The following is an 18972-nucleotide window of genomic DNA, read 5'->3' as shown; positions in this document are numbered from 1 at the left end:
AGCTAGTGGAGGTGACGGAATTCCAGTTGAGCTATTCCAAATCCTGAAAGATGATGCTGTGAAAGTGCTGCACTCAATATGCCAGCAGATTTGGAAAACTCAGCAGTGGCCACAGGACTGGAAAAGGTCAGTTTTCATTCCAATCCCAAAGAAAGGCAATGCCAAAGAATGCTCAAACTACCGCAGAACTGCACTCATCTCACACGCTAGTAAAGTAATGCTCAAAATTCTCCAAGCCAGGCTTCAGCAATATGTGAACCATGAACTTCCTCATGTTCAAGCTGGTTTTAGAAAAGGCAGAGGAACCAGAGATCAAATTGCCAACATCCGCTGGATCACAGAAAAAGCAAGAGAGTTCCAGAAAAACATCTATTTCCGCTTTATTGACTATGCCAAAGCCTTTGACTGTGTGGATCACAACAAACTGTGGAAAATTCTGAAAGAGATGGGAATACCAGACCACCTGATCTGCCTCTTGAGAAATTTGTATGCAGCTTAGGAAGCAACAGTTAGAACTGGACATGGAACAACAGACTGGTTCCAAATAGGAAAAGGAGTACGTCAAGGCTGTATATTGTCACCCTGCTTATTTAACTTATATGCAGAGTACATCATGAGAAACGCTGGACTGGAAGAAACACAAACTGGAATCAAGATTGCCGGGAGAAATATCAATAACCTCAGATATGCAGATGACACCACCCTTATGGCAGAAAGTGAAGAGGAACTAAAAAGCCTCTTGATGAAAGTGAAAGTGGAGAGTGAAAAAGTTGGCTTAAAGCTCAACATTCAGAAAATGAAGGTCATGGCATCTGGTCCCACCACTTCATGGGAAACAGATGGAGAAACAGTGGAAACAGTGTCAGACTTTATTTTTGGGGGCTCGAAAATCACTGCAGATGGTGATTGCAGCCATGAAATTAAAAGACGCTTACTCCTTGGAAGGAAAGTTATCACCAACCTAGACAGCATATTCAGAGGCAGAGACATTACTTTGCCAATAAAGGTCCGTCTGGTCAAAGCTATGGTTTTTGCAGTGGTCATGTATGGATGTGAGAGTTGGACTGTGAAGAAGGCTGAGCACCGAAGAATTGATGCTTTTGAACTGTGGTGTTGGAGAAGACTCTTGAGAGTCCCTTGGACTGCAAGGAGATCCAACCAGTCCATTCTGAAGAAGATCAGCCCTGGGATTTCTTTGGAAGGAATGATGCTGAAGCTGAAACTCCAGTACTTGGGCCACCTCATGCGAAGAGTTGACTCATTGGAAAAGACTCTGATGCTGGGAGGGATTGGGAGCAGGAGGAGAAGGGGACAACAGAGGATGAGATGGCTGGATGGCATCATTGACTCGATGGATGTGAGTCTCAGTGAACTCCGGGAGTTGGTATGGACAGGGAGGCCTGGCGTGCTGCGATTCATGGGGTCGCAAAGAGTCAGACACGACTGAGTGACTGATCTGATCTGATCTGATGTGCCAGATATTACTCCAGGTCAAGGGTATACTACAGTTAATTAGATGGTGCTCCTACTCTTACTGAGTCTTATCCTGGAAGGGAAAACCCATAATAATCAAATAAAGAAACAATGTGATTTCAAATTCAGATAGGTATCAAAGAGGAAATTAATATGTAAAGCTAGACAGGAGCTGGGCAGATGAGCTTAAGGATGTATATTAGCAAGGATGACTCCTGAAGGACCTTCAAAGTAGGTGACATTTGCTTTGATATGTGAATGGTGAGAAGAAACCTTTGTGCAAAGACCAAAGGAAATTTGTTCCAGCCAAAGGGAAAGAGTTTGGTGTTTATAGAAAGAGGTCAATGTGACTGCAAGTGATAAACAAGAAAGAGGCATTTCAAAGCCTAGCTCATGGAGGTAGGAAGAGGCCAGATCATGATGGCCCTGAAAGATCATTAAGAAAAAGGATTTTACTCCAAAGTCCATGGAAAGTCTTTACAAGACTTGATCTCTGTACAGTTTAAGAAGTTTACTCTCTGTGGAGAATGACTGCAGAAGAACAAGAGTGGAAGTGGAAGCAATTGCTGTGGTCCAAGTCAAAGACAAGGGTGGGTTAACCAGGCTGGTGGCAGTGCAGGAGAGGAAAGCCCAGATTCACAGCTTCAAGATAAATTTTAGTGGTGGAGCCAGCAGGATCTCTTACTGGTTCCAAGAGGGGAAACGAGGAAAAGGGAGAGAATCAAGAATAGATTGCTCTATTTTTGGCTAGGATATCTAGATAAATTACAGTGCCATCTACTTGAAAGGAAAAGTGCCATGGTGATGGATGGAAATTTAAAGTATTGTATATGTCATATAATTGTTTTGATGATTACTAGATATCTAATTTGAGATGTCAGGGAGGTGAGAGAAGGAGATACAAATTAGAAGCAAGGACACCAGCATAAAGCTGAGCCCTGAGCTCTCTAAAATTTATAGGTGAGGTGGTGGAGAACCACCCAGAAAGAGTTGTTTTTCAAGAAGGAGCAAATGATCAATCCCCATATCAAGTGAAAGAAACAGGCAGATGAGAAAAGAAATTAACTCACCAGATATGAAATATCAAAACATTGTTGATATCAACAAAGACAGGGTCAGTAGAAACAGTTTTATAAAAGTCATACAGTGTGGAAAGGTAATTATTAAGAGTTATTTTTATGTGTTTGTATTTCCTTCCAAACCTATACCGCATATAACTGCACACACATATACACAGGTCTTTTTGTTTGTTTGTTTTTAAACATAAAACATAAACAGGATAGGTCCTTCTATACAGTTTCGTTTTTTTTTTACTTTACATATTATTTTCAAGATTTTTCCTTACCAGTATGTATAGATTTATAACACCATTTTAATGGAGAACTTACTATTTTATTATAAGAATTTAACCTATGCTTTTGATCTTTTCTTATATATACAAATCGTTATACTGTACTATACATCAATATTTCCCTGAGTACATGCATGAACAATGATGAGTCTTCAAATGAAGGGAGAATCAATGGTCAGAGGAAACTAAGTGCTCACTCCCCAGAGATCAGAGCAAGAATAAGGATCCAAAGGTTCTTTATGCTGTACCATATTGTCTCTTTTTTATGTCATAGAATTGATTGACATTTGGTAGAATTGAGCACAGAAACAAAATTCACAAGGGCTTTTTAACAAATCATGCCTTTTCAATGGTGATGTTTTAGTTGGATCTCTTATTTACTCTCACATTCATTAAAATAAAGACATAAATCAGTATGTTTCTCTTCAAAGTCAGACAAATAAAACAGCTTTGAGTTTTGTTGTTGTTGCTGGCTTTTGTTGTTTTTTTTGCTGTTTTTGCTTATTGCTTACTTATTATATCCTAACTTGCCCAAGAGTTCAACAGAATCTGTGGCTCTAAAGTTCCCTTCTTAAGACATGTTACAGACCAAATGTTTGTGTTTCTGCAAAATTCATATGTTGAAACCTAATACTCAATGTGATGGCATCTAGAGGTCTGGCCTTTGGAAGGTAATTAGGTCATGAGGGTGGAGCTCCTATAAATGGGATTAGTGCTGTTATAAAAGAGATCCCAGAGTGCTCCCCTGCCTCTTCTGCCAGGTGATATTACAGTAAGAGGATGACTGTCTATGAACCAGGAAGTGGGCTCTCGCCAGACACGAAATCTGCCAGCACCTTGATCTTGAACTTGATCAAGTTCATCACCTTAAACTTCCCAGCCTCTAAGACAAGAAGAAATAAATTTCTGTTGTTTACAAGCTACCTTGTCTATGATATCTTGTCCTAAGCAACCTGAACTAAGACCAGACCTATCTAGAAATTCAGAATGTTGTTTTCATTCCATTTTCATTTCATCACCCCCTGTTGTAAAAGCTGATACCTTAGAAATACTACATAAACTAAGAAAGTAATAAAGATTTTACATCTGACATTTCCTTCAAGTGACTGAAGCGGCAAAAATCCATAATCTACCCTGCTGCTGCTAAATCACTTCAGTCGTGTCCGACTCTGTGCGACCCCATAGATGGCAGCCCACCAGGCTCCCCCGTCCCTGGGATTCTCCAGGCAAGAACACTGGAGTGCGTTGCCATTTCCTTCTCCAATGCGTGAAAGTGAAGTCGCTCAGTTGTGTCCAACTCTTAGCGACCCCATGGACTGCAGCCTACCAGGCTCCTTCGTCCATGGGATTTTCCAGGCAAGAGTACTGGAGTGGGGTGCCATTGGTTTCTCCATAATCTACCCTATGCCTGTCCTATCTAATTCCTCTTCCTCTTTTTACATGGTCATTACTTTATTTCTTGTTTGTTCTTTTCTTCAACTTATCCTGTTTCCTCCAGGCTTCATTTCCTGTTGAGACTGTTGTCAGTGGAAAACTGGTCAAAAACATAAGAAGAGCTGGAATGAACATTCCCCACACCACCACCACTGTGTCCTCACCTGCAGCAGCCCCTTCCTCAAAACTCAAGAGCCCTGAGCTTATTATTTATCCTTAAAAATCTTGATATTTTGGTTTAGAGACTAAGACATAGAGAAAAATCATGCTTGATCCACCCAGAGGAGCGTGACTGACACAATGAAACCAGCGTTCAGGTCAGGATAAGACCGAGGCCAAATTATGAAGGTGCCTGCCTTCCCACCTTGCCCATCTCAGGGATGACAACCTGGGGTGCCCTTCGGATGCTTTTTTGTTGGCCCCATGCATATGTTTAAACTTTTAAATCATTGGCCAACATTTCAAATTGAGAAATGTCCTATGAAAGTCCAGACTTGCCGGTTCTGAAGTGGCAAGCCCAGGCCAGCTCGCCAACACGATGCTGCTGGGCAGTGGCTACTCCCGCACACATGGCAGGGGCTCTCCCCTCTGTCCTACGCCCACTGATTTTCCATCTGGCCCATCATACTTTTTTCTTATCTCCAATCCACTGTGGGCATATGAGTTTATAACTTTCGAAATGAAATGCTGCCAAGTGCTCTCTAATCAAGATTTGGCAACTTTTCCAAAGTAGCTTAAAAAACTACTTTTTGAATTCACTCCTGTCTATAAGGGATTTGGGTCATGACCCAAACTTTCCCATCAGAGAACCTAGCAGTGTACAATCTGACTCTCTGGTTTCTGATCATTCTGACATCTAGGAGATGTGAAAACAAGACAGAAAAGAAGGGAAGGTGGAGGACTTAGTGGCATCTGTACCCACACACTCCTCTGTCTCTGCTATACTCCCAGCCATCCTGCCATCATACCTGCATCACAGGTTGCAAACTTACAGCCGAAATGCTTCTCCCAGGAGTCTACACAGTCTAATAGGATTTGCAAAGGCACAGAAATGCTATCGAAAGTTGAAGCCAGGACTTTGCTATAGCAGTCACATTTCATAACTGGTGAAAGGTGGTTAAAGGAGGTCATCCAGAACAAGAGAGCCCCCCAACACGCCTGTTGAGCACTACATCCACATCCTCTCTGCTTATCATCAGACCCAAGTCTACCCTTCTTCCAGAAGAACACAAGGCATTCTCAAGATATCTGGTAACTACTTTCATTCACTGGTGAGATCCTGTGAGGCAAGCGTGCAGTCATCAGGGTTATGACACATGCTGAGAACACACAGCCTCAGGTTCCTGCCCCAGAGGAGACAGCCCCTCCGTCCAAATGAACATACCCAGAATCTGCCCATACAGTCACTGAGCACAAGCCCAGGAATGTTGTTATAAAACTGCACTTCACAGAACAAAGTGAAATCATGAAGTTAGCATCAATTTCAGACCAGAGAGCAGAAAACTAACCTACCAGAGAAAGCAGTCCAGGGGAGCCCCAATTGCAATGAGGGCACGTGAGGTGAGAGGAAGTGGGGCAGCAGCCGGAACAGGAAGCACTTGCACTCAGGGTAGAAGGAATGTGGAAGAGGCAAAGCTGCGGTTCATGCCTGGGAATAGGGCAAGATGCAGCGCAGACACTCCTGAGCATCTATTTCTAACTGAATAAGGTTTCTTTACTTTCAAAGGTCCCCTGGGCAGATCAGGTGCGTGCCAACAACTTATAAATGGTTTGCTTCAGAGTTAAGAAAAAGAGTAAACTAATGCACTGGTTGTCTCCATAGATCAGTGATATATCAATCTACAGTGAAGATAAACTGATTCTGAAATTATAAAGTGAATCCATGGGAAATGGGGTTTGCCTGATAAATAGGTGTATACAACTTTTCAGGAACATGACCACTATGTACAACAAAGTACTCCTGTACTCTCACTTTACTCCATCACATGGCCTTTTTAAAAATTAGTTTTTATTGGAATATAGCACATACACATGCACAATTGCTTTACAATGCTGTATTCATTTCTGCTGTACAGCAAAGTGCATCAGCTACATGTATACATGTGCAAAAGTGGTAAGTCACTCAACTGCATCCAACTCTGCAACCCCATGGACTGTAGACCACCAGGCTCCACAATCCATGGATTCTCCAGGCAAGGATACTGGAGGGGGTTGCCATGCCCTCGTCTAGGGGATCTTCCCAATCCAGGGATCAAACCTGCATCTCTTATGTCTCCTGCATTGGCAAATGGGTTCTTTACCTCTCGTGCCACAAGGCCATGTGTACATACATCCCCTCTTTTCTGGATTTCCTTCCCATTTAGGTCACCAGAGAGCACTGCGTACAGCTCCCTGAGCTATACAGTAGGTTCTCATTAGCTATCTAGTTTATACATGGTATCAATAGTGTGTGTGTGTATACACACACACATATATATACACAAACACACACACAATGGAATATTACTCAGCCATAAGAAGGAATAAAATTGGATCATTTGCAAAGATGTGGATGGACCTAGAAACTGTCATACAGAGTGAAATAAGTCAGAAAGAGCAAAACAAATATCATATATTAATACATATATGTGGAATCTAGAAAAATGGTATAGATGATCTTGTCTGCAAAACAGAAATAGAGACACAGACCCAGAGAACAAGCATATAGACACTAAGAGGGGAAGAGGGTAGTGAGATGAACTGGGACATCACATGGTCTTCACCCTTGAGGCAAAAAGAAAAATTCCTATCATCTGAAAATCAAATCCTGGATATAACGGGTGCCAACCGGGATTAGCAAGGAATTTGAACTTACCTTTCTTCCTTCACAGGTTTGATTTCATCTGATCTTGCCAAGTATCTCTAATTACTTCATTCTCCCTTCTTGTCTTTTTCCTACACTCCTTTAGCTCATTGTACAAAGTTTGAATGCCCTGCTCTAAAATTCCCTTCAGAGGAAATGGCTTATGTGTAAATGTAACAAATGAGCAATTTCTCTGTAAACTAAAGCTTTGAACTTAATTCTGGGCCACACCGACAGAGGACCAATTGCAGTTCTATATGACTAAGTGATGCACTCCAAATATATAAAGAGCTGTTATGTATAAATCTAGGTAAAAGTAGATCCTACAGGTAGAAGTTACAGGCAAGCAGATTTTAGCTCAACACATTAAATCTCTTCAATTTTAGAAATGTTTGCCTTGTCCATTACTCAGCTTTCTGTCATTGGGCATGTTTAACAGATCTGAAAATGATCCTCATAGGAATATGATGGAGGGTATGCCAGCTATTGAATAAGAAAGAGAGCCTATGCTGCTGCTGCTGCTGCTAAGTCGCTTCAGTCGTATCCAACTCTGTGCGACCCCATAGACGGCAGCCCACCAGGCTACCCCGTCCCTGGGATCCTCCAGGCAAGAACACTGGAGCGGGCTGCCATTTCCTTCTCCAATGCATGAAAGTGAAAAGTGAAAGTGAAGTCGCTCAGTCATGTCTGACTCTTTGTGACCCCATGGACTACAGCCTACCAGGCTCCTCCATCCAAGGGATTTTCCAGACAAGAGTACTGGAGTGGGCTGCCATTGCCTTCTCCAAGGAGCCTATGACTGCACAGTAAATAAAACAATGTGAATAGTTTTTCTGTATTTGAGATACACAGCTATACAACACCCATACAACACCATGGGTTGATAAGATGAACTTTAGGAAAAACTAAGACAGGATAAATTGCTCATCCCTGAGACCAGAGCAGAAGGTAATACTATCCTAGATTTGGATTAAAAATTGATCTTTATATCTGAAGACAGAAAAGGGATTAGAAAAGATAAGAGATTGAAAGGCCAATATCTTCAAGATAAAATCTAATGGGCAAAGGCAGAAGTTGTGTTTGTATATTAACTATACATGGAGAGGTCATGGGGACTCACTAACAGTTTATATTTTTTGTTTTTAAAAGCCTGCTCTAATGGGAAATGTAGGATTCTGACTTTCTGTTCTGGGGAAGGAGGAGAAGAATGAAAGAAAAGTATCTCCTCTGCCCCCGCCTGTATCTGCATGGGCAGCTAAAGAGCTGTAAAGAACTTTTATTCCCAAGAGCTCCTGTAGATAACACCCTCTTTGACCAAAATGCCAAAGGGCTGGCAAAGATTTCTAAGCAGATTAATGAGAGGCTTCTGGGAATGTTAACTCAAGACTGCTGTTTCTCAAATTTAACCTAGGTCTCTTGGAGAAAAGTTGATGAGTCAAGAACATTATGAGACTCACCCTTCCAACTGCTGTAACAGTGTACCAACACTTTTCGGGGAACTGTGTTATTATTGTACAGCGATGCTATCTTAGAAGTCTGTGGATCCCTGTCATTTGAAAGCTAATCATAACATACTGTTAACATATGGGAATCCAGTCTATTCTTGTTCTCTGCACTCATGTGCCCCAACTGACCACAGCATTTTCTTAGCACCAAGAGGGTTATTCTTACAACATTGCTACTTTTGCATATCCTTCTTTAGAACCCTCTAAGTAAAAACGATAGCAGGGAGAAGAAGGAGCCATGCAATTTACTCCAGCAAGTAAAAGCTAGGATCTGTTGAGTGTATGTATTCCTTGCAATTCACCCATGTGTGTTTTCCTATTCTGGAGACGATGATGAACAAAAATAACTTCATGCATCACCAATGTTTTCCACCAAGCCATTTCACATGGTCCATCCCCTAGTCATAAAAGTGCTTCCAACTCTGGCACACAAAGCACCCACCACACACACCCCCAAGATTAAAGAAAAGGAGATCTGCCTAGAAAGCAAGTCACACTGACACTTTATACTCCCCATGAGGTCTGCTGGGAGTGAAAAAATATAAAGTCAGCCAATAGAAATTTACATAGTCTCCAAGTCTTTCCCCACAAAACAGTTATTAATTAGGTGGGAGGAAAACTTTATTTAAAAAAAAAAAAAAAAACTGGCAGACACCACCTTCATCAAGTAACCGAAGTTAAAATCAAGGAAAATGAAACACATCAATGTCATGTACCTCTGATCTGATACACTGGGAAGAACACAGCACTTCTCGGGTTCTTACCAAGCCTGAATCTAATCTCAAACAACCAGACAAGCCCAACTTGAGAGATTTGCCAAAATAATTGGTCAGTACTCTGCAAAAGTTCTAGATCGTGAAAGAAAAGAGAGGGGAAGACAAGGGAAAGGAAGGAAAAAGAAAACAAAAAGAAGATGAAGATGAAGTATGACAGTGTTTATACCGAGGGGGCTTGGGGAACATGACAACTGATGTGCTCCTGGCTCAGAAAAGGGAGAACTGGCAAGATATGAATAAAATCTGTAAATTAGATAGTAATACTGAATCGATGTTAATATCCAGATTTTACCAAAATGTGAGCCAATGTATATCTGGTTATGTGTCAAAAATGTCCATGGTTTTAGTAAATACACAGTGAAGTATTTAAAGGGGCATTGTGTCTGCAATTTGCACCCATATTTTCAAAAAGAAACTTATATACATACCTGGGACTGCATGTGTATAGAGAGGAGAGAGAGAAAACGATCAAGTAAGCATGATAAAATGTAAAGAATGTTAACATTTGGGGAATCTGGAAAGCAAACATAGGAATTCTTCATAATGCTTTTGCAACTTCTCTGTAATAAAGGTGTTTTGTTTTTTTTTTTAATTAAAAAGGAAACAGCCTCAGCAGGCCTGAGCTTTTTGAGGAGGAAACTGAGAAGGAGGAAGAATATAGTAGACCCCATCTCCTTTGCTCCTCCATCCCCAACACTGAGAAGCACTGTAACATCTTGTAATTAAAAAAAGCTATATCTGAAAGCTACTGTGGGAGGCTGCCGCAAGCTCGCTAAGGGGACCACCCTAGCCACAAATCCTCAAAGCCTAACACGGGGGCTGGCAAATCCCAGAGGCTCAAGAAATGACCAGTTGAAGGAATGATCGGACTTTAAGAAATATCTGAAAAAAACTGTGGGCAATTGCCCATTTGGGGCCCTCCATCTGCAAAGTTGGTAGAGCTGTGGCATGTCTTGTATAAACAGCTGGGTGGGAAAGAGGGGCAGGCGCATCAGAATGAGGAGGAAGGTACAGTCCTACCCTGGGCTGTTCCTTGCGCTGAGGAGGAGGAGGAGGAGGAACTGAGTGTGTACCCTGAGGCTGGCATGAACCAGCCCTGCTTCTCTGCGCTGGGTGGGGAAGGATGAACACATCGAGCACTGTGTGTTCAGCATCTGAGGTCTCGGTTGGATCCTGCACGTGCAATCTGATACATTGAGATGGGAAGGGGAGACAGCGTCCCCAAGAAAACATTAAGGATTGAAACGGCTCTATGTTTTCTTCTGTTCTAACCTCCCAAACCAATTAGTACTCGGATTTTCAAATTCACATTGGCTATGCACATGAGGTCTGAAATTAAAATCATTTAAATTACTGAAGTTCAAGAAAGCTTTGGAAAAGTTAACAGATGAAAAACGTGACTCCGCTTCAAAAACTTTGCTAATTCAAGAACGTCCTAACAGATTGCTTTTCCAGTAACATTTAATTCTGAATAGAGATGAAGGGGAAATATATATATTTATATAATAATCCACAGGCTGCCAGAGTATTAAGTATCAGGGGATGTTCCTCTAACCCATGGAAAATTGGGCCCTATGACAAAAGTGTTTTTTCTAACCACCAAGATATAATTTTACAATCATGAACACTGTGTGATAATATTCCAGAAAAAAATTAAACAAGGCAAACTGTGGCACATAACCGAGGGCAGGACTCCAAACTGCAAACCTGATTTGCATATTAATTCAAATAGGGACCTTGTTGCTTTAATAAGGAATATAATTTTCGAGGAATCTCGAGGTGAAATTGTTATGCTCACTGGTAGGGACCTGCTGACCAATTTATTTGAAAATGAGCTCATACGGTAAACCCTAATCATAAGGAGGAAAAATCAACACTTCCTAACGAGTAAACAGCAAACATGAGCCCACAGGTGACCAGGTTGGTACCCCTGTCCTCTCTTCCTCCTTACTTACCATATCTGGGAGGCCAAGTGGTTCTCTGTCAGAGACAATCCCTTCCTCCAACTTAATAAGGACAGACAGTTAACTCATCCCCAGAGCTTTAGTTGCCAGTTAACTAGCCTGTTTGTCCCTAATACAACCCCACCACTTACTATCTCTCATGTCAAAGCTGAACTGCCACCAACATGGACTGGGAGAATCTAGACATAGACACAGATTCCTCCTAGCTTCTCCTAGGATTATGCTTTCTGTACAGCCCAAAAGGACTGGGGTCAAGAGAACGTGTAAGAAAGGTCTCTGATGAGCCCCCAAGAGAAGTAGCCAGCTTCTATCCATTCTGTGCTCAGAATTCCTCCTGTCTCAGACATGGTCTAGGCCATGGTCTGGTCTTTGGGCTCCCAATGGACTGGCTGTATTAATGCCAACTGAAACTGCAAGGATCACGGTGACCTGAAGCTTCTGGAAGACACCCCTCTATGGAGCTCAGATAGAACTTCAGATTTATATGCAAATACACAGAAGGTATGGTCTCCTTAACACTTCACTATTTCTGAATACATCCTTATCTGCCCTCACATATATACCCTTTTCATTTCTCTATGACAACTCCTACTTCTGATAGCCCTGGGCTGTTCTACAACTAGGATGATACAGGCACTTCAATAAGAAATCAAACCATCGCCTATTTTTGGTCTGAAAAGGAAACAATGATACTGGATAGTACGATCGCTCTTGAAATTTAAGCCTTCGTGCTAGTTACCAGCTCCTAGTGTGAGATTACCAATGAAAAATGCAGAAGATCTATCTCTTGGTCCCCACCCAACTGGTTCTTCTTACCTTTGGTTCCATTGAAATGAAACTGTGGGTTCCTCTGCTTGAGAGAACTGACCTTTTAATCGTCCTGCTGTGATAGAAGTGGTAGTAATCCTTCAGGGCCCCGATCTGCAAAGGTAGGAGGGAAGGAACAAAAGAGAGTTAATGTATGAAAAATCTTCGTTTTCCTTGTTTTTCATTAAAATAAAAACACTAAACCCAAAAAAACACACAAAAAACCCATAAATTATGCAGTTGCTGGCCACGCTTAAATGTTACTTGAACCTTGGTGATCACTTTTCAAAAGAAAGACATGTGATATAAAATGAGTGTCCTTGAGGCAGTGACTGCAGAACTAAAGATTATAATGGGGCAGCCTAGGCTCTCCCTATCTCCTTTTTAATGTTTAATTTATATGCAGCATTTTAAGTAATTCTATATCAATCTATATCCAAATGTGGGAAAGAAAAAAAAAATCGAATAGCTATCTGGTTATAAAAACACATTGCATTTTGTTTGCTCTGATAAATGTACAATGAAAGACCTTGTTAGATTACTTATATCATTAATTTGAAACAAGTCCTAAGCAGTTTATCATTTGCAAAGAAAACACTACTTAGTTTGTTTCCTGACTTCAGTAGACAGTATAAATACATAGCCTTTATTCATGCGTTGCAAAACTAAAAGCAGAATTTCTAAAACAAAAGATTGCATGTCTTATCAGCTAAGCTTCCTGTGTGAAAATAGCTTAATTGCCCTTATCTTAACCATTTCTTTAACAGATTAGTCTTCTCATTTATGCACCCCTTTCTTTAGTTAAAAACAATTAGGTTTAGGATAGCTGTAAAAATAAATCCCTGTACATTCTAAAAAAAACCACAATCCCAAACAAGCATATTCTTTCAGTAGATCATGAAATATGGATCACATAATGGACATTAAATCATGCAACGAGCTAATGCAGGAGAGCTTGGTTCTAGATTTGGCTTACAGTCACCAAAAATGTCTTCTTGAATAAATTGCATATACTTACTATGCCTCGGTTTCATTGTCTATAAAATTGGACTTCAGGCTAGTTCATGTCTAAGATCACTACAGCTCTCAGATTCCATTCTTTAACACTTATATTTCCTTGCTTTTGGGCAAATATATTAAGGGTCTATTTCTCCACTGCTAGAACAGCACTGCTCTACTGTAAAAGAATGACTATGATCAGGATATTTTCCAATTAGGACAATTCCAAAGTTAGGCCTTCTTAATTTAAAAAAACAGAAGTCATTGGCTCAGCTTACTTTTTTCAGATAAAGGGTTTATTTTTATTCCCATCTTTTCATCACATTCTCAAACATCGTCCCACCCTTCCAATAGGGATGATTTACCAAATTTCTGTGCCATTTAAGAGTCATCTCCTCACTGAGACTTCATGCTTTAATGAATGTTTTTTATCTTCATTAAATATGAATGTCTGCAGTCTCCCACTTCTGATTCAAGTGGAAACTGCCCAGATATACACAGAAGAGATCCTGGACTCTGCAAACAAGTGGGAAATGAGGAAATCTAGCTAAAACTTATCATCTCAGTGATCCTGAACTCTGAAGTAATAGAAAACAATAAGGAAGAGGGCACAGCTGCCAGTCCCAGTCTGTAAGGGTGTTTTAAGAAGGATTTACAGGCCAATTTTAAAATTCCAAAGGACTAAGGGTAGAATTCAGGAGGGGCTGCTTAATCCTTTATCAGAAAATCTTAAAATCCCAAGAAGCTTAGAGCTTTCATCTCATGGAGCTTCTGTCAATGCTCCTTGGGTAAATACAGTAGTTTTTGTGAAAAGGAACAGAGAATCTCTGAGGAAGAATTTATTACTAACATGAAAAATATTAGTGTGTTTAAGATCATGTCCACTCAACTATTACAGAAATTCTCCTACTATAGGAAACGACTGAATTCAACTCAACTATTAAACCATGGATGAAATACACCCTGAAAATATATTCAGATCCTTTGCGGCTTCAATGGTACAGGCCAGAATCCTGACCTAATGCAGTGTGTACATGGAGCTGGAAAGTGGAACCCTTATCTTGACTTAACTTTACTGAAATCTGGGATACATCACTTAACCTCTTTGGGCCTTAGTTTCCTCAACTGTGAAATAAGGACACAGGAAGTGTAGTGCACAGAAATTGGGCATCAGAGTGAAAAGGGGGATGACAGTGTTTATGAGTTCACATGGCTATAAAGATCGAATATAACAGCAGGTGCATTGCCTTGTCAGGTCACTGCCTGTCACACAGTAAGTGGCAGAAGGTTATGAGTTTCCTTTCTAAATTTATATTTAAATCCTACCTTCTCTCACCTCTTATCTTCGAATTAATCCCTCACCTCTGTCTCTTGGTCAGGATTCCTCTTGATCTACTCTGGTATCACCTCCCTTACTTCACTGGCAAAAATCAAAAGGGTTGATGATACACTGTTGACAAGATGTAGGCACAAATGCAGTTTCTACAGGGTCGGTAAAGCTCTGGTACAAGTGTTTGGAGAGTAATTTGGTCATATCAGTAAAATTATACACAGTACTTAACCTTTGACTTAGCCTTTCTACGTCTTAAAATTAATTCTACAGATATAATACTCACTTATGAACAAGAATGGGTGTTCGACAGAGCAAATTTTGTAAAAGCAAAAGAAGCCAAACAACTGGCTGCCATCAATGGGTGATTGGTTCTACATGAACTGAAATGGATTGATCTTCAAGGGAGGGGGTAAATAAATAAATATAAGTGCAGAGAGGCATATATTATGACCCAATTTTTTCAGGAGAAAAAGGAAGAATGTAGAGGGCATGTGTGTTCATATGCATGGGGTATTTCAAGAAGGAAACTTGACAAACTGAAGAAGAAGGATTTTCTTTTCATTATTTATGTGGATGCATTATTTTTTTAAACTTAACACAAACACATATCTGAAACAGTACACAACCAAATCCCATCTACTTTTCCAGGGGAAAATATGCTCATCCAATCCCATAGGACTGATACAGGCGGCCACATCTATTGGGGCCATTAAGTCTTTTTAGCAGTAATCTTTATTTAATATCCATCTTTAAGGGATTCCATTTCCTCCATAGCAGGGGTCCCCAACCTTTGGGATCTAATGCCTGATGATCTGAGGGGGAGCTGATGTAATAATAGAAACAAAGTGCAGGGTAAATACAATGCTCTTGAATCATCCTGAAACCATCACCACCCCCTAGTCCATGGAAAAATTGTCTTCCACCAAACAGGCCCTGTTGCCATCAAGGTTGGGGACCACTGCTCTATAGGTTGCAGAATGGTGTTCACTGATTGGCTAATGCTTCAATTACTGAACGCCTGTCATGTCATGTTATTTAACTTCATCTCCCCAAGAGCTTTTGAAGACAAATATCATTATCTCCAATTTGATAAAGGAGAGTGTTGAGGCTCTAGTAGTGTCCAAATGCACACAGCTGGTATTGTGAGGTGATAAAATGTATACCTTTATTGACTGTCTCACGTCGGGGTGAATTTAGTTAAGATTCATGGATGGGTTCACAAGAAGCATTTCAACATCCTTCTAGTGAGTCTTCCTATACTGCAGAGCTAAATTCTATGCAACCAGAGTTCTGAATGTGATTAAGGTTCTACCAAAAAAAAAAGGCAGACTATAGCATTGTGAGGCATGCTCTTAGAGACATTTATGTTTCTTAACGATAGTGGTGGTAGAGGTCTTAGTACCTGCTTGCTAGCTTTCTGGACATTGATTGGCACATTCTGTTTTGTCAGTCAGTGGGAAAGAGATTTGAGAAGAACTACAGGGGTATCATGAGCTTCCCTGGTGGCTCAGATGGTAAAGTGTCTGCCTGCAATGTGGGAGACCCGGGTTCAATCCCTGGGTCAGGAAGATCCCCTGGAGAAGGTAATGGCAACCCACTCCAGTACTCGTGCCTGGAAAATCCCATGGACAGAGAAGCCTGGTAGGCTACAGTCCATGGGGTCGCAAAGAGTTGGACACGACTGAGCGACTTCACTTCACTTCACAGGGGTATCATAGGGTAGATTCCTCCCTCCTCAGCTGCCTCACTGAAGCAGAAGCAGCTGTTCTGTGGGGGCCCATTCTGTAGTGGCTTTGGGGCCCTTTTCTGAAACTTGGCCTTCCTGATGAATTCTCCAAGCTATTTAATAGTCAATAGTGAATGTCTTCCAAAACAGACCAAGCACTGGATTCAGCAGTTGGCTCCACTGAACATTCCAAATTGGATAGACGACAACTTCTGAAAAAGTAATTTTACACATATACAATCTCACGTGACTTAGAGACCCTCCAAGTTATGTACCTCTGAAGTCATGGGCTACAGGCAAAACCAAGCTCCAGGCTACAGATGAGCCACAGTGTCTGCTCTGATATCCTGTCTGTTAAATATCTACCCTGGTTTCTAGGCTTCTCACAGCTGCTCGCACCAAACTCCTCTCTCCAGTCTTTCTATACAGTGGCTAGAGTTAGGTATAAAATGTACATTTGGATGTCATATGTCATACCCCTGCTCCAAATCATTGAATGGCTTCCCTTTGCTCTTAAAATAAATAGTAAGATTTGATATTATTTAATAATACAGTTTTTAAAGTAAATAATAATAATATCATATCAACATTTATGTTGTACCAGGAAGCAGTCTACGTGCTTTACCTAAACTCATGGAGTAAAGAGCACGATCCACCTTCGACCTGCAGGGCCTATGGGATCGGGTGCTGCCTCCCTCTTGCCTCACGTCAAGTCACATTTGCGGGCAATTCCTTCAGTTCCTGGACCATATGGTGCCGATATACACCCTCTCCCTGTTGCACCCTTCCCTACCAGCAGCCCCCACCTTGCTTTCTCTTCCTTACCCTTTAGGTCTCACCACAAGAAGGAAGCCTGCAAACTCCCAGACCTGGTCAGCTTTCTTAATTACATCATCTTACAGAGTCCTAAGATTATATACCTTTAGTCATAGCTGGATTAGTGCAATTATTCTTTGAATAGCTGTGTCCCCACCTGCATGCCTGTAAGTTCCTATGAGGAACTGTCTGTTTGTTCCCAGTTCCTGGTACATGGCTCACCACACAGTGTGTTCTCAGGAGGGAAAAGACTCTTGAATGAACAATGTGAAAATCAGAATACTTATATTGCTAAAGCTACAGATGTTAGAGCTATATCTGATTCAAAATCTTCAGGATGAGAATCACAGAGCTATTAAATTAAGGCCCCCAAAAAAGAAAAAAAAAGGGGGGGGGTTTATTTCTACCCTAACTGAAGTCCCAAGTCTGCTGGGATTATGGTTCTGAAGGTGGTAGGTGAGACATCTCTACATTTTTTGGCAAGCCAAGAGCTAAGGAACAGTGTGCATTAGTTCAATTATTCTACCTCATCCAAACAAAGTAATCTGTATTAAATTTTTTCATATCTTTCTTATATGTTTAAGATAAATATAAAAATAATATCTATATATAAAAACATCTAAAAGCATCATTATGCCTCTCATCTAATAATATGTCTCTTATTGGCAAGAGTTGTGTCTTTTATATTCTTTCAACAGCACTGTGCATGTGGAGGGCATTTAATAAACACTAAGAAGAAAAATGTCATAACATGTTGGAAGTGATTCAAAAGAAAGACAGTGTATGAAAACACAGCAGTAATATTATCTATAAGGAGGAATTTCATTTAGATCCTCTGGGGTAATGTAAAAGAAAACATGACTGTGTTTATATGTTATGCAATAGCAACAAGGGCTAAAACAAGGAACAATACGTAACTAACACTGGGACATCTTATAAATAAATCAAGAACTAAAGGAGTAGATGAAGTATATGATCAATAGCAGATCAAAGTGCACACTTTTCCTTAATACCACATAAAGGAACGAGAATAATTCCTTCCCATTTGATCTTCTGAAACTCCTCTTTTATATAGCTACTCTCTTCCTTGCCTAGCAACACAACTTGTATACACAACACTAAGTCGATGAAATTCATCTCTCATTCTCAATTCTGTCAAGCATTTGTGCTTTTTCTTCCTTAGTCGCAGCCCTTCATCCTTGCACTCAGAATTTTCCTATCACTACTTTTACTCAAACTAGATTATGTTTTTAGGAAAGGCTTTTTATAAATTCTTTTTACTAAGGTGTAAATGACTAGTAAGACACTGTCCTGGTTCTTCCATGGACCAGTGAATTTGATCAGAAAATTAAAACATAAGCCAAATAACTGAGTTCATAGTGCTTGCAATTTAAAAAAAAAATCACTTTTTTTATCATTAAAAAAAAATGATAAAAAAGAATCATCAGAGGGTTTTTTCCCCCTCTTGTTCTGTCAGTAGGAGATAACTTTTCCAGTGTTCCTAAACTCCTATGTCACAGGTGAGCTGTTAACTTCTGAGCAGACAGCTGGAAGCCAGAAGACCTATACTATGCACTGGCTTTACCCCTGATGAGGAGCTTGTGGCCTGTCAGAATTCATTCACTACTAACAGACTTACCTGTGCTGGCAGCTAAAACCCTCACCAGCCTAATGACTTATACTCATTACACACATAGAGTTGGCAAATTTCTTCTAGACAGTTCTATAGGGTGCGCAATCATGCTGTTTGCTCAGTACAGACATGTTTCTAGGGACACAGGACTATTCAGTGCTTAAATTGGATCAGTCCCCGGCAAACTGGGAGAGTCGGTCACCTTGGTTATGAAGTGCCAAGATCACGGGCCCCTCAATGAACCGGCAGCTCTTTAAGGCTGCTTGTCTGCCTTATTTTCCTTCCCATCCTCTCCAACTTACATATATCCCCA

The 18972-nt window shown here is 40.7% G+C and overlaps 1 protein-coding gene across 1 annotated transcript in view; it reads right to left on the bottom strand.

Annotated features, from left to right (window-relative positions):
* The window catches only part of PCSK5 (proprotein convertase subtilisin/kexin type 5), a 610290-nt gene that overhangs the window by 463837 nt on the left and 127481 nt on the right, over positions 1-18972 (bottom strand). The window contains exon 6 of the mRNA XM_010844912.1: positions 12162-12266. Within this exon, the coding sequence (XP_010843214.1) occupies positions 12162-12266 (105 nt within the window). The remainder of the gene's footprint in view (positions 1-12161; positions 12267-18972) is intronic.

Source organism: Bison bison, unplaced genomic scaffold (genome assembly GCF_000754665.1).
Source record: "Bison bison bison isolate TAMUID 2011002044 unplaced genomic scaffold, Bison_UMD1.0 scf7180017864212, whole genome shotgun sequence".
NCBI classification, from domain to species: Eukaryota; Metazoa; Chordata; class Mammalia; order Artiodactyla; family Bovidae; genus Bison; species Bison bison.
Note: the sequence above shows the minus strand (reverse complement) of the source record. Positions and strands in the feature narration are given on the sequence as shown.